The sequence below is a fragment of the Sphaerulina musiva genome (assembly GCF_000320565.1).
Source record: "Sphaerulina musiva SO2202 unplaced genomic scaffold SEPMUscaffold_1, whole genome shotgun sequence".
Classification (NCBI taxonomy): domain Eukaryota; kingdom Fungi; phylum Ascomycota; class Dothideomycetes; order Mycosphaerellales; family Mycosphaerellaceae; genus Sphaerulina; species Sphaerulina musiva.
Window position 1 is genome coordinate 2971967 of NW_016017383.1, and position 13739 is coordinate 2985705.

The 13739-nt window shown below is 54.4% G+C and overlaps 5 protein-coding genes across 5 annotated transcripts; 3 read left to right on the forward strand and 2 right to left on the reverse strand.

Annotated features, from left to right (window-relative positions):
- Nucleotides 1–42: 42 nt before the first annotated feature.
- Nucleotides 43–1411, reverse strand: SEPMUDRAFT_57420 (uncharacterized protein). The gene is made up of 5 exons (XM_016909435.1): nucleotides 1222–1411; nucleotides 912–1148; nucleotides 720–862; nucleotides 528–659; nucleotides 43–476 (listed from the first exon to the last, which is right to left on the reverse strand). The coding sequence occupies exons 2-5, from the start codon at nucleotides 1131–1133 to the stop codon at nucleotides 68–70; spliced, it is 906 nt and encodes a 301-aa protein (XP_016765349.1). The 5' UTR covers nucleotides 1134–1148; nucleotides 1222–1411; the 3' UTR covers nucleotides 43–67.
- A 708-nt stretch (nucleotides 1412–2119) lies between these two features.
- SEPMUDRAFT_122655 (amino acid transporter) lies at nucleotides 2120–5315 on the forward strand. Its single transcript, XM_016901789.1, has 12 exons — nucleotides 2120–2608; nucleotides 2663–2681; nucleotides 2747–2934; nucleotides 2997–3004; nucleotides 3103–3394; nucleotides 3444–3462; nucleotides 3526–3663; nucleotides 3728–3836; nucleotides 3887–4082; nucleotides 4135–4229; nucleotides 4281–4479; nucleotides 4613–5315. The coding sequence occupies exons 1-12, from the start codon at nucleotides 2465–2467 to the stop codon at nucleotides 4790–4792; spliced, it is 1587 nt and encodes a 528-aa protein (XP_016765350.1). The 5' UTR covers nucleotides 2120–2464; the 3' UTR covers nucleotides 4793–5315.
- A 1098-nt stretch (nucleotides 5316–6413) lies between these two features.
- Nucleotides 6414–10739, reverse strand: SEPMUDRAFT_146322 (uncharacterized protein). Its single transcript, XM_016903575.1, has 2 exons — nucleotides 10609–10739; nucleotides 6414–10541 (listed from the first exon to the last, which is right to left on the reverse strand). The coding sequence occupies exons 1-2, from the start codon at nucleotides 10723–10725 to the stop codon at nucleotides 8961–8963; spliced, it is 1698 nt and encodes a 565-aa protein (XP_016765351.1). The 5' UTR covers nucleotides 10726–10739; the 3' UTR covers nucleotides 6414–8960.
- SEPMUDRAFT_34961 (uncharacterized protein) lies at nucleotides 6574–8745 on the forward strand (the record flags this gene model as incomplete). Its single annotated transcript, XM_016908587.1, has 2 exons — nucleotides 6574–7128; nucleotides 7237–8745. The coding sequence occupies 2 exons, from the start codon at nucleotides 6574–6576 to the stop codon at nucleotides 8743–8745; spliced, it is 2064 nt and encodes a 687-aa protein (XP_016765352.1).
- A 323-nt stretch (nucleotides 10740–11062) lies between the features above and the next one.
- SEPMUDRAFT_130022 (uncharacterized protein) lies at nucleotides 11063–13588 on the forward strand (the record flags this gene model as incomplete). Its single annotated transcript, XM_016902324.1, has 3 exons — nucleotides 11063–11639; nucleotides 11702–12633; nucleotides 12686–13588. 3 exons carry the CDS (start codon nucleotides 11063–11065, stop codon nucleotides 13379–13381), a joined length of 2205 nt encoding a protein of 734 aa, XP_016765353.1. The 3' UTR covers nucleotides 13382–13588.
- Nucleotides 13589–13739: the final 151 nt, after the last annotated feature.

Here is a 13739-nt window from a genome sequence, read left to right on the forward strand (position 1 = left end):
TGTCTGCTACCCTATGTCTACTCCAGGCACTGTGGTTCCATACCGGTCGAGATCCATTCCCCATGCCTTAGCCGCTTCGCAAAGGTAGCATAGGCGCTTGATCATGCTGGATTTCATAGGCGGTCTCGCGGAGAATCACCATATCGTCACCAGAGGTACCGCTGCCGACACTAGCAGTCTCCAGCACATACCGTTCAGCACGTATGTCCGTGTATGACTGGAGCTTGGTTTCCGGCCTCAGCTTCAGTCCGGATGGGGTGGTTGATGCTAGAACTGAGGGCGGTATGCACTCGCTTGGCCGTGTGTTGCTTCTGACTGCGTCCTTTTCGTTTCCGCTGCCCGAGTTCGAATTCGAATTCGAGACGTCGGACAAACCGTAACTGTTCGAACCATCTCCCTTGCTGCGGACTTGTCCAACGCTAACGCCGAAGCCAGTATTGAAGCTCTCCGTGAAGGTCTTGAGCGCTGACATGGTACTGCAGGCGACATCAGCAATGGTGCCTCGTTCATCGCATTGGGCGGCCTACCTAACTGCAATGGCATACGCGAGCTCAATCTCCAGCCAGATGACGACCAGAGCGCTTCCAAGACCAGCATCAGTCTGCGGTCGGCGGAGCTGACGCGTGTAATGGTTTCTTCCAATCGCTAGACCAAGGATACTGTGATTATAAGTAACGGTTAATGCTTGACATGGCCCACCGCGGCGTGGGACAACATACGGCAATCGCACCCAAAATGCAGTCACTATCATGGCCTTCTTCGCTAACCGCATCTGCAACATCCACACTAGATGTATAGGAAGTGCAAGAAGCAGCACTTCCGTCACGCAATCGAGGGCTGTTGCTGCTTGCCATCGAACATCCTGTCTCTGGTCAGCTGCAATCTGGTCAACGTCCTGGGGAGCAGCATACCTGAGTCGCGCACGTAAATGCGTTCTCATTGAACGCCCAGTAGTAGCCAGAAGCGGCAGGGCAGCCAACAGTGACTACGATGACTGACACCGAGCCTAGAATCGCAACGAGAACATTACAAGCATGGTACAATCGAATTTGGACCGGAGTCTTTGTGATACGGATCAAGAAAGAAATCATGGCGCACTTCGACAAGTACAGTGCAATGAAGAACAGCACCATTGAGGCAACCGAGGCCTGGATTCATTAGCCATGACTTCTTCATCAAACTACGCGTCTCTCTCTCTCCCTCTCTCTCTCTGAAGTGTACCTGATCAAGACTGTTCAGATCATCCTGGGCAGTAGTGGCAATAATGCTAGACCAAGGCTTGCCGAGCCCTGCCGCATAGCTTGCATAACTTGCCCCAATATGTCCAAAGGCCACCAATGTAGCCGCCCCAATGACGGCGTCGTCTGAACCCAGAGCGTGCTTGCGAATCCAGTAACGAATGATGGCGACGCAAATGGTGAACACAAGGCAGAGACTGATGGTGAAGCTCACAGCGTTCTCATACCCTTCTCGGCGCGGCATAACTGTGGGCAATTTTTTGGTCGTGGTAAGACCGAATGGGGGCTCGCGATAGGTACTCCAGCAGACGATGCAGCTCGTGATGATGGGGTATTGAAGAAAGGGATATGTTCGGGTTGGAAAGAGTTCACAAGTACATACACACCACGGGGTGCTGGGTGGCAGCCAACGGCAATGAGCGCTGTGCTACCACATGAATCGTCTCGGCTGGGCTTGTGCTGCTTCACAAAAAAAAACACTCATACTACACAACTCAGGAGTTGCCACGATTTCTCTCCATGCTGCTGACCCAGCATTGAAAAAAGTGATGGGAAGCCATCCGCAGATGTTAGCCGAAACGCGGGAGACCAAGCGACGTTTGCTCTGCAAAAGCCAAGAAACTGCAAAGTCACACAACGAGGGCTCCACTCTCGCAGTGCTGCAGTGCTTGTCGCCGACAGCATTAACTGCAGGTTTGTGTTCCTCAAGCGGTGGGATAGCGACCTGCTGTGCCACGTAGCACAAATCCCAATGACCGATCTCCCTTCACACAAGTGGCGCAGGGAGAACCTGCAAGGGCAGCAATCTGCTGCATTCGCGCCTGTCAAAGCCAGAAAAGATGAGCGTACCAAGGTCTCGCAGTGTCCTGCAACGTCCTGTTGAGCTACCTCGCACATCGATTCAGCGCCTGTGGTCGCACGGCCGACCTCGATGCCGGCGCTGATCAGACTTGGCCAGTATTCACAGAAGTGATGACAGTCGCGGTCCATATCACTTGCACCATCTCTCTGCTACCGGACCGAGAGCCCTCCGTTGGATGGATTCGTGTGGCACGAAACATGTGGCAAACGCACCATACTCAGTAGCCCATCCCTATCTTTCTTGTTCAAGAACTCTTACGCTTCCGTCATTCGACCTGCCCCTCCTTAATCTTGTGTTGCTCCGATCAAGTTTTCCATTTGCCCTCAACATCTCGAAAGCTGTCCCTGGAAGGGCTCACGCCACGATGAAATCAGATGCGAAGCCAGAGGATGGCTATTCTATCGATAGCATGCAGCCCGAGGCGGAGGCTGTTATTGTTGAGAAGAAGGGCGGGACGTCCATAGATGGATACGAGATGGGTCGTATGGGCAAAAAACAGGAACTACGTGTAAGTTTCGCTCAAGCTTCTTGGTACATGTAATTGAGACTCACATTACCGTAGAGAAATTTCAAATTCGTCGGTATGTCGCCGAAGCAGCAATGGCACATATCTAAGCGCTGGAACTGACGTGGCGCCATTGTCAAGGAATTGTCGGGTTCGTAACAATATTGCAAGCTACCTGGGAGAACGTCCTCCTGTCAACCTGGTTCGGTCTATACAACGGCGGTACAGCTGGTGTCATCTGGTGCACCATTGCAGTCTGGCTTCTAATGCTTTGCATGATTGCTTCGCTGGCTGAAATGGCATCCATGGCTCCGACCGCAGGTGGACAAGTAGGTCTCTGCATTTACTGTGAGCATCAAAGTGATCGCGACCGATGCTAACACATGATTAGTACCACTGGTAAGCAGCGACGATATGAAGTCGTCTGCGGCCTCAGACGGAATCACCAAAACGAGTGCATTGTGCTGAATCAGTGCTAATGTGAATCTCCTTCGCAGGGTCTCGGAGTTCGCGCCCCCATCGTTGCAGAAACCGCTTAGCTATGTCGTGGGATGGTGTTGCTGTCTCGGCTGGATCGCAGGCGTTCCATCTTGCTGTGTCCAACTGTCTGGTATGGTACAGACCATGGTGCTTCTGGTCAGTCCCGAGGCCGACATATCTCGTCTGTGGCAATCGACGCTGCTGCTGTACTGCTTCCTCTTCCTGGCCGTAGGCTTCAATATCTTTTGCGCTCAACAGCTACCGCTTGCGGAAGGCATTCTGCTCTTTGTCCACGTTCTCGGGTTCTTCGTAGGTAGACATGGCTACCATCACACAGAACATGCTAATTCTGGATTAGGTTTTTCTCTTGATCTTCTGTAAGCAGCCTTCACACTGCCTCGCGCGGTGCAGATATCACTGACGTGAAATGTGATGGCCAGGGATCATGGGTGACCACGCACCTGCGCAGCGTGTCTTCACAGAGTTCCATGATGGTGGAGGCTGGGGCAATACAGGACTGTCTTGCCTTGTAGGCTTGGCCACACCGGTGTGGTGCTTTATTGGCCCTGACGCTGGAGGTGAGTTGCGTTGATATGCATGTAATTGCACTTGCCTAAGGTAGCGTTTGCTGACTCTCTGAAGCCCATATGTCGGAAGAGTTGAAGGATGCATCCTTGCAATTACCACGAGCGATGATGTGGGCAACGGTGCTAAATGGAGTACTCGGGATCACGATGCTGATCAGTTTTTGGTGCGTTATGATACCGCCGGTACCTGAGATCCAGCTAACGAGAGACTCAGTTTTTGCATCACTGACATCGAGTATCTCGTCAACCTGGAGAGCGACTTCCCGATCATCGACGTGCTTTTGAGAGCCACAGGCTCAAAGGCGGCCACGTGCGTCCTGGGTGCAATGCTAGTTGTACTGCTCTTCTTCTCCACCGTGACCACCACCGCCAGTGCCTCCAGGCAGATTTGGGCGTTCTCCCGAGACCAGGTGCGCGAAGTAGTATGTCTGGCCGAGACTTGAGTAGCACTGATTGTGGTAGGGCTTTCCATTCTCCCGTTGGATTCGTTACGTAAACCCTCGGATGGAGGTACCAGTGAATGCTGTCCTATGCTGCCTGGTCGTATCAGCTGTGATGTGAGTGAGGTAGTATTAGGGGCGCCGTGCTGATGCTAACGCAGTCGACAGCTCGGCCATCAATTTCGGATCTGACACGGCATTCAACGCTGTCGTCGGTGTCTCGAACGCTGCCCTTGGTTTCTCATACATTGTGTCGATAGGCTGCCTGCGCTTGAAGAGACTCCGAGGCGAAGCTCTTCTGCCGGCACGCTGGTCGCTCGGATGCTATGGCGGTATCATCAACGACATCTCGCTAGCCTTTTTAATGGTAAGTACATTAGAGAAGCACGGGCAGAGACGGTCGTCACTCCCCCTCCCCATGTGGCGAATGAGGCTCGACAACAGACTTTCGTGGGGTTCATATATTGGCAATCCTGGCTGTACAGCTGACTTGGCGTTAGGTGATTTTCGCCTTCTCCTTCTTCCCGACTGATGTACTCCACAACCATACGCGATGGACCGAGAACTTCAATTGGGCTATAGTCATATTTGGTGCAACATGTATCATGGCTGGCACATATTACATTCTTGGCGGGCACCGAAGATATGTTTCGCCGGCCTCGATGGTCAGAGCGGACTAAGGTAGACAGGTAGGATTTTAAGTGTGGGTGAGGGTGGTGAGGGTGGTGAGGGTGGTGAGGGTGGTGAGGTCACTTCGTGATTGTGGTGTTTTATCCATGATTTGTTGTGGTCACTGGTAGAGGAGGAACGAACCTGTTTGTCTCAGCGGGGTGCGGCTCCGATCTCGGGAAGGTCCGTGATCGCCGATCCGGTCCGACGAGCAGGCACGCTATATAGGTAGGTTTTTGTTGGAGCCTTGGAGCCTTGGAGTTGTCGAGGACAAGGACAAGGACAAGGACGAGGACGAGGACAAGGACAAGGTCAAGGACAAGAACAAGAACAAGAACAAGAACAAGAACAAGAACAAGAACAAGGACGAGGGCGAGGACGAGGTCGAGGAGGTGAGGACGAGGTCAAGGCTAAGCGAAGGGCCAAGGCCCAGGGAGGAAGACGCGGTACTAGACTCCATAGGCTCGTTCTGTCCAGAGGGAGACCCCCGCGGGTTTCGAAGACATTACTCTAATTCAGGTATATTATTATATACATACGGTACCTTAAGTACCTAGCATAACTGAAAATGATATCAGATGAAACCGTTTGGCGGATTACCTTGCAGCCCTTGCTATTTGCAGAAGACGCAGACGGGACGGTTTCCATAATGATCCATTGACGGGTCGGGGCTAGGCTAGGTAGATACCGAAGCTGATAAGCTAAGGTCCATGTAGATTGGCGTGCAGTAGCAGTACCGAACGGGGCCTAAGAGGTACAAGATACAGGTACATGTAGGTAGGTATTCAAGAAGATGCCAGAGATGAGGTGAGGTGAGGCAGGTGAGGTACATGTAGGTACGACGGACAACGGACAACGGACAACGGAGGAGTACATGTACCTCTCAGCTACATGTAAGGAAGGTAGGAGGTAGGAGGTAGCTGCTGCTGAACTGGACTATTGCTAGAAGGTACCTCCTACGGTGGTCACTCAGTGAACACTGGTAGGAGGTAGCAAGGTAGGAGGCACTACATCGGGTTAGCCGTTGTTCTGGACCGCCCCCCGGGCCTGCCCACACCGACATCGACAGCATTGGAATGATGTACCGCTCCCCATCCATTCTAGGAGGCAGGAGGTAAGCCTTCTAAGGTCATGTACAGGTAGCTGAGGTGACCTGACACACATACACAGGGCAGACATACATGTACGCACCATCATCACACACGACCACACACCGCCACCACTGCTCTTGTCTGCCGCCTCACTTTACACATATAGGTAGAGAGAGACATAGACCACCGCCAGACCAACATTGACGACGACGACGACGACGACGACGACGAGCACCACCATCACCGCCGCCATCATCACCACCACCACCACCAGAGCAATATTGGACATCAACTGGCCAATCACGTACATCCATTCACACGACCTCTTGCCTTTGCACCCTGGTGGCTTCTCACCCGACCAACGTCATCCTCAACACGAACCCTTGGCCCCTGTGCTCTAGGTACATTACTTACATGTAACTGTATTCTTCTGTGCTCTCATCAGTCTGCCAGTCCGCCAGTCCGCCAACCCGCCAGTCCGCCAGTCCGCCAGTCCGCCAGCCCGCCAGCCCGCCTCGCCGCCCGCCCGCCTCTCCGCCTCTCCATTTCTCCACCTCGACGCGCCTCTGAGCGGACCACGGTCCTGCACTCTGCCTTGCTCCGTGCTGGCCTGGTCGGCTCTGTGGCTGCACACCTCGTCACGCGCATGAATTGCGACCAAGTCCTTCACAACGTCTGGGCCACGCTGCCGCCGCTCTGACATGCCTCCGTCCTCGCCGCCGCAGCAGAATGTGGTTCGACGCTTTGCCCCAGAGCCAATCGAGACGACTACGAAATCGTCCAAGCAGGCCCGAAAGCACTCGCCCGATGAACATTCCGCCGAACGAGAGCTGCCTAGAATTAGACGCTTTGCTCCAGAGCCCTTCGAAACCACGTCCAAGTCAACTCGCAGCTCCACCTCGAGCCTCACACAGGCTTCCAAGCCACCTGTTCGACGCTTCGCCCCACAGCCAATCGAGACGACGCAGAAGAGCAGCAAAGACAGAGCTGCCCGCAGTGGCCCGAATCACAGTAGAACGAGTCATACAGGACCTCAGTCGCAGCTGACTGAGGCCTGCTCCGCCGGCAATTGCTCTCCGTCGCGGAGTAGTGGTCAAAGGACGAGCCAACATGGCGATGTCATCTCCCGGGGAGCTGCAGAGGGCTCTGTGCCACGTAGATTCCAGCCCGAGGTGTTATCAACTGCCAAACGGTCACGCAGAAAGGGCGATGCCAATGACGCCAACTATCAGAATTACAAGACCGAGGAAGGCTTCGTGGTGCATGCTCGAGAACATCGCCGCCACGCGGGCCGGCGAAAGGCGAACAAGATGTCCACGGATGACGCTTCTCCGTCGCTCAACACCCTTGACATACCACCCGAGATGCGGCGCTGTATATCACCCTTGGATGGCAGTGCGCCACCCAGATCAGATCTTCAGCCTGAACGCTCACATTCTTTTCGATGTCCCGAGCTCGATACGATTGAGAGCTCCGAAAGTGAGCGCGAATCCGGCTATTCCTCTCGCAGGTCATGTAGCCCTGGCCAAGGCTCGCCTATAACTGCTTCTGATATGTCCCTCCCACAAGCTTCCTACAAACACGCCACACGGATGCGAGAGAGCGTGGACGAGAGCTTCAGTCACTACTTGTTGCAGCTTGAACAGAAGAAGGCTCAGCGGAGGCTTGAGGAGGCAGCGCTCGCAGCTTTTCCAAACTCAGACTTTCATGAACCCGTACAGCACTATATCAATAGCGAGCAGGATGGCAGCGAAGAAATGGAGATTGAAGATCGTCCAGTCACTTGGGAGGGTTTCGACGAGGAGGAGTTTCTACATCGAGCCGCTCTGCGGCGAGAGAGCACCGGCACAATCTCATGGGAACAGCTTGAGATGCAGCGACATGCAGAGCAGCTGGAACAAGATCGAAATGCGAACCGGTCGACAGAGAAGAAGAAAGAAACTCATTCCCCATGGTGGAACCCGGCGGCCGGACTTACGCTTTATCAGCAAGATAGCGAGCTGAAGTCCATGCGTGACCGCGCTCGACCTCCTATGTTGGGGAATGATTTGATGTTTCCCCGATGTACTTCGCCTGAACCAGCCAGGTTTGACGTGACGCAGGGCTCAGAAGCATTGCGAAAGCAGATGTGCTATTTGAGTGAGCAGTCCAGTGTCGAAACTGCTACTAAGGGTGGCCTTTGGGCAGCTGCACCTGTTAAAAAGTCCGACCAGCGCATGGCCTCGGCGGCTTCTAAGGGTCCTGCCCAGAGCACTGCCGGCAAAGGTCTTTGGGGCGGTTTCTGCGTCAGCAATGATGATGATGCTTCTTTGAACACTGCACTATCGCCGCCTGCTGGCCCTACTGGGCTGATGACACCTGCTCCTCGGGCTGCAAATTCGAACCCATTCGAGCAATCATTCGCCCAGCGCAATGGGTCCGCTGTGGCAGTGGCAGCTACCCCGATGATGTCTGAAACCGTTGATCTGAACCGCCTGGATGCCATACTCATGTCGGAGAAGCAAATGGTCGCACAGATTGAGCGTGAATATCCAGACTCTTTTGTCACGCAAGTATACAACTATCTTTCGCTAGGCTACCCGTCATTAGCTCGCCCCTTCGACGAAGAGCTGTCCAAGATTAGCTGCATTCCGATCTCGGAATTGCGCGAGGATGACGTGAAGGCCAAACAGAACCCGCGAGGTTATATACGATTGGGCACAGACTTCGAGGGCGGTGGTGGACAAGGTATAACAAGTCAGGATTGTAAGAGATGGCAGGCCCTCAAGTTGTATATCTTCGAGTGGGCCAAGCAGGAGAAGAATTTTGACAAGACCGATGCTACAGGTGGTAACTGGGCTACAACGCAACGCCGTGGGTCCTGGGCGATTTGAAGATGCTCCATCTTCGCTGCAGGGTGCGCTATATTGGGTACGCGGGTCTTGTGACGATTGCGTAGTGTAGTAACTGTTTATTTGTCCTTTTGCGACGAGGCCGCAAGGACAATGGCCGAAAGTGAGGTATGGGCAGATTGAAACAGACACCGCCATACGAAGCGGGAACATGCTCTCAGCACTATTATGATCATGCATCTGATCCGCTTGCTTCATCACGCTCTGATCTTCTTCTTGGCCTGATCCTTGTAAGAAGAGCTCCTCTTGGTCACCTTCGTCTTGCTCTTGTGTGCCTTGCCTCCTAATTTCAGCCCACTTTTCCCCGATCTTGCGCTAGCTCTGTTCCCCTCGAAAATGAAATTCTCGGGCTTCCTGATGCTACCTTCTGCCGACTCGAAAGACATGGCCTGCGAGGGCTGCCTAGATGGCCTAGAAGATTTTTCCCCTCCTTTGCGCATGTTGGCTGCTGCGGCACGACCTAGCAATTTGGCAGATCTTCCCAGTCTCGAAGCTTCCTCGCCAGTGACCTTGCGCTGGTAGCCACTGCCGGTATGCTGTGGCCTGACTGAAGGTCTCCCACTGCCTACCTTTGCATTCTTCTTTGGTGCCTTTGCTCGACTAACACGAAGTTTGCGAGGCAGCATCGGAGGAAACTTTTTCTCGTTCAGCAGTAACGCTGCCTCCACTGCATTCTCGTCCTCGAATTGGACGTATGCGATTCCCTTGCCGACCCTGGTGGTGTTGTCGCGGATGACACGCACGCTCTCAACTGTTCCACACTTGGCAAAGCAGCGCCACAAACCCTCCTCGACATCTGCGGGCTCTTTGCCGCGTTTGCGCTTCTCGCGCCCATCGTCCTCATTGGCATCTTGGATGTTGGATTCGTCGTCCACGAAGCCCAAATTGCCCACAAATACACATCGCCTGTTGTCCACTTTGGCTGGATGAGCGACTGAGTCTACGCGGAGATGACGGTCGAGCACTACAGTGCCGTTCAGGCTCTTGCAGGCCTCGCGAGCCAGAGAAGGTGTCGAGTAGACGACGTAGGCATTAGTAGACTTTGACGTGGCGTCCATGAGCTCTTTCTTTGCGAACGCAGCTTTCTTCGGAATCGCGGACGCGTAAGGCGTGGAGCGAAAACGGATAGACTCGACTTTGGGCTTCGGACCAGCCTTTACGCTGGACTGCGTGGGGAAGAACGAGGCAAGGTGAACGAGGAGTGCCTTGCGGGCGGGCTTGGAGGAGATGGCAGTCGTGGAGACGTTACCTACGAATACAGTCCGGTTCGCCTTGTCCAGTTCGATATCTTTCGCTTCCTCAGTTTCATGCTTGGGCGGGGCCGCAGTGCCGTCCTGGTCATCATCGGACGCGCTCTCATATTGATCGTCAAAGGGTATGGCCTCCACTGTCAGATCTTCATCCTCGACCTCCACCTCGCTGTCAGGCGCACCTCGCTGCTTGGCGCGCTTTGGAACTCGCCCAGCGGCAAGTCGCTCAGCGTCCTTTTCTTCCTCGCGCACCAGCCGGCTCATATAGACATCCTCGAGCTGCTCCTCAGCATCGCCACGCTTCCGCTTACGCCTGGGCTCTGTGACGTTCTCGACCGTGTCACCCGAGTCCGCGTCCGAGCCAACATCCACGCCTACTTCGGCTGCCGTATCGGCATCATCCAACTCTCCGTCCACTTCGGAGAGGTCTGCGTCGTTATCGGCATCAGATGCAGCGTTATTCGCAGAAGCAGCTCTTCTCTGCACGGAAGGCAGGGCGGTAGCGGGCTTGGCCTTGACAGGCGGTTGCTGTGTAGAGAGTCAGCGTTAGCACACTTATATGTCGGCAGAAAGGGAGTGTGGCACATTTACTCACCTTGACCGCGAAGAGCAACGACAGCGCCGAGTCGGTGCGTTTCTCGTCGGCGAGTAAGCTGAAGCCAGAAGCGACCGACCGTGTGCTTGCATCTTTGCGGGCCGTGGACGGAGCCATTGTCGTGATGCGTCTGGTAGGTGGCTTGGTGGTGGTTGAAGGGAAGAATATCTTGTCAGAAATTCATTAGCCTCGATTCTCTAATACCCCACATGCAAGGTCACTTGGAACTACCGAACCTAGAGTACCCTGACTGAGGAAGGTGCTTTGTAGTTCTAGCAGTAGCAGCAGAACTAAGCAACCAAGCAACCAGCCCTGTCTCGCTTCGAGGTTGTCCCCGCTGAGTGCTCAGGTCCTGAAGCAACTTGACAACGACGACGCCAACGACAGCGACGACGACAACAACACTCTTCGGCCCCTCCCCTCCGCCTCTGTGCCTCTGCTCAGATATTCCGCGATGACAACGCCCGCGCGGCCGGGCAGCAGCCATCACAATCACGCCCATAATTACAACCACAACCACCTCGACGCCTCCGCTAACCCCAACGCGACCACCGCCGCTGCTACTGTTTCTGCTCGCAGTCCCTCATCGCCGACACGATTCGACAACCCTCGCCCATCAATATCGCCGCTCAGTGCCAAAGCTTCGCCCAGCGCAATCCGCGAACATGCAGTACAGCCTGACCCGGCCGCGACGGCGACCTCGCGCAATCATGATGACGACGATGGCTCGAGCATTCTCAGCGAGCCCGAAGACGAGCTAGATGCCCAAGCTCAGCAGAGCCAACCTGACCATGTCCTGGCGACGTCGGAGGAGCTCGCGGCGCATCAGTCGCTGGAGGTAGATTCCGAGGCCGAAACAGAGCGACTTGACCAGACACCTCACAAAAATCGTATACAGATCGGAGAAACTGGTAAAACACCAAGCAAACTGATTCAAGCTGCAACGCTGGAGGATGAGCTGTCCGATCCTCCATCGCCTCTACCCACTGGCCTCGGCGCAACGTCTAGCACGAGCACCACAGACACGCTGGGTAAGTACAACTGTGACAATCTTGAACTATGCCGCATTATAAAGTACTGAATTGTGATCTAGGTAAGAAGCGGAAGCGATCCGATACCGCGGACAGCTCGTTGAGCAGCGCAGACTCAGAACTCGCTGAATCCCCGCGAAAACGAAGCCATAGCGCGGCTCCCACAAACGTGCCCGGAACCACTTTAGCAGACGCAGAAAATACTGCAGTAGAGCCCCAGGATACCGCAGAGGAGTTGGCTGTGGTGTCGGAACTTAAGCAGCCAGAGGTTCCCACGTCGTCTGCCAAGGGCAATGGAAAGGCTAAACGAGGCCCCAAACCAAAAGGCCGAGGGAAAAAGGACGCAAACAAGGATGCAGGAGCTGAGGATCCAGAAACTGTGGCTCAAACAGCCGAGCAGAGCGCAGAAGCGAAAGCAAAAGCCGCAGAAGAAGTGAAGCACAAGCCTGCTGCTGCGATAGCCTTTGAAGAACTGGCCAAGCAGTTTGCTGCCTTCCGCGAGAAGATGATCAACGAAAAGCTAGCTGCAACGAACGCTGAATTAGATCTGCTCAATCAGCCGGACAGCAGACACCCGGAGTATCTACGACAGATCGCTTGCGTCAATGTCCGCAAAGCGAAGCAAGTGAGCGAGGCTCACGCTTTCTACAAGTTCAAGCTGGAAAGCCTTCGCCGCACGACGCTTGGTGAGCGGAGCCAGCTCCACAGTCAGTACTTCCAGCATGCTCGACAGCTGCGGGAAGATGTTATGCAGCAACTCGGCGATGATTGGTACAAGATACAAAATGAACGACGGCAAAACAATCAGCAGGAAGACGAAAGCTACATTTATAAATTTCCCACCAAAAAGAGCGATCAGATCAAGCAGCAGGCGAAATACAACCAAGAAGTGTCCGTGCTCAGCGGCGTTGCGAAGTACATTGGATTTCCCGCTGCGCCGAACATCACTGGCGCCGATCGCGACATGTTGGAAGACGATCTGAAGGCTATGAAGGTAGGGAACCCCTCTGTGATGGCATAGTGAACACAGGCTGACGGGCAAGAAGATATCCAAGCGTACTCAGCAGCCGGCTTCACACTCCCAACCCGTTTACTTTCCAAACAGAGCCACCCTGATTCCGCCACAGAGTGAACGCATTGCTCATGAGCAGTTCATCGAACAGAATCCATGGGCTCGTCCGCAGGGCCCAATGATGAACCACCTCACTCCTAACATAGCTCATACTCCGGATTGGGCAGAGCCAGGTACCGGCACGAAGCAATTTGCCAGAAACCTCGGCATCGCAGTTGGACCTTCTCAGCGTGTGAGTCCACATGCTACACCCCTGCCTCAGCGCCGAGCGCTGTTCGAGCAATCGAGCGCTGGCACTACACATGCCAGCAGCGACCCTACAGACCCTCTTCCGAGCGCAGATCGAGCGAAACAACTTAATTCAGATAAGGACTTGGCATCACCTTTGATTGTGACCAAACACAGGCTGAACGGCGACCAGCTGACTGGGTTTCGCAACATTTCGAACATTTCTGGAGCGAGCACGATTGATGCGCCAGGATCAGCCGAAAAAGAGCCCAGCACAGCTGCTTTTCTGCCAAGTGCGGCGAAAGAGGTCAGCGGAGCTCAGCACGATTTTGACACGACTCCGCTACAGCGACAAGTGGCCGAAGTGAGACGGCAATCTGAGCAGCAGCCCTTCAGAGGCCCCGGTGAAGGCGTGGTGCATGCATCCGGGGAGCGATCGTGACGCTGGGCCATGCGACCGTGAATTGTATAGCAGTAGCATGTTGGTGGTTTATGATGAAGATCGGAAGGACAGGCAGGCAGTCCGTGCCGAAGGGATGACCACATGGCAGACCACGTCGCACTTGCACTCTCCCTCTCCCACTCATAATATTGTTAGAATAGGTAGATACCCAGCGCACAGTGCTCATGAATGACAACGAAGAAGTGCAGTCAGATCCGCAGTCATCGCCATGGAATGAATGTCTCGTTCTCTCTCTCCACAAAATGGCAAACAGCTGTAGGAGGTAGGTATAGGTACCATGGAGGATGGATTGGAGTGGATGGAATCTTGGCTCCTCCTAGCGCCCCTGTGGAGCACC

Coding starts and splice junctions, on each gene's coding strand:
- SEPMUDRAFT_57420 (XM_016909435.1), bottom strand. CDS start 1,133: ATGGTGCTGTTCTTCATTGCACTGTACTTGTCGAAGTGCGCCATGATT. Junction 863..911: donor CATTTACGTGCGCGACTCAG/GTATGCTGCTCC, acceptor GACCAGAGACAG/GATGTTCGATGGCAAGCAGC. Junction 660..719: donor GCATTTTGGGTGCGATTGCC/GTATGTTGTCCC, acceptor TTATAATCACAG/TATCCTTGGTCTAGCGATTG.
- SEPMUDRAFT_122655 (XM_016901789.1), top strand. CDS start 2,465: ATGAAATCAGATGCGAAGCCAGAGGATGGCTATTCTATCGATAGCATG. Junction 4,230..4,280: donor CTGGTCGTATCAGCTGTGAT/GTGAGTGAGGTA, acceptor CGCAGTCGACAG/CTCGGCCATCAATTTCGGAT. Junction 4,480..4,612: donor TCTCGCTAGCCTTTTTAATG/GTAAGTACATTA, acceptor ACTTGGCGTTAG/GTGATTTTCGCCTTCTCCTT.
- SEPMUDRAFT_146322 (XM_016903575.1), bottom strand. CDS start 10,725: ATGGCTCCGTCCACGGCCCGCAAAGATGCAAGCACACGGTCGGTCGCT. Junction 10,542..10,608: donor CGTTGCTCTTCGCGGTCAAG/GTGAGTAAATGT, acceptor CTCTCTACACAG/CAACCGCCTGTCAAGGCCAA.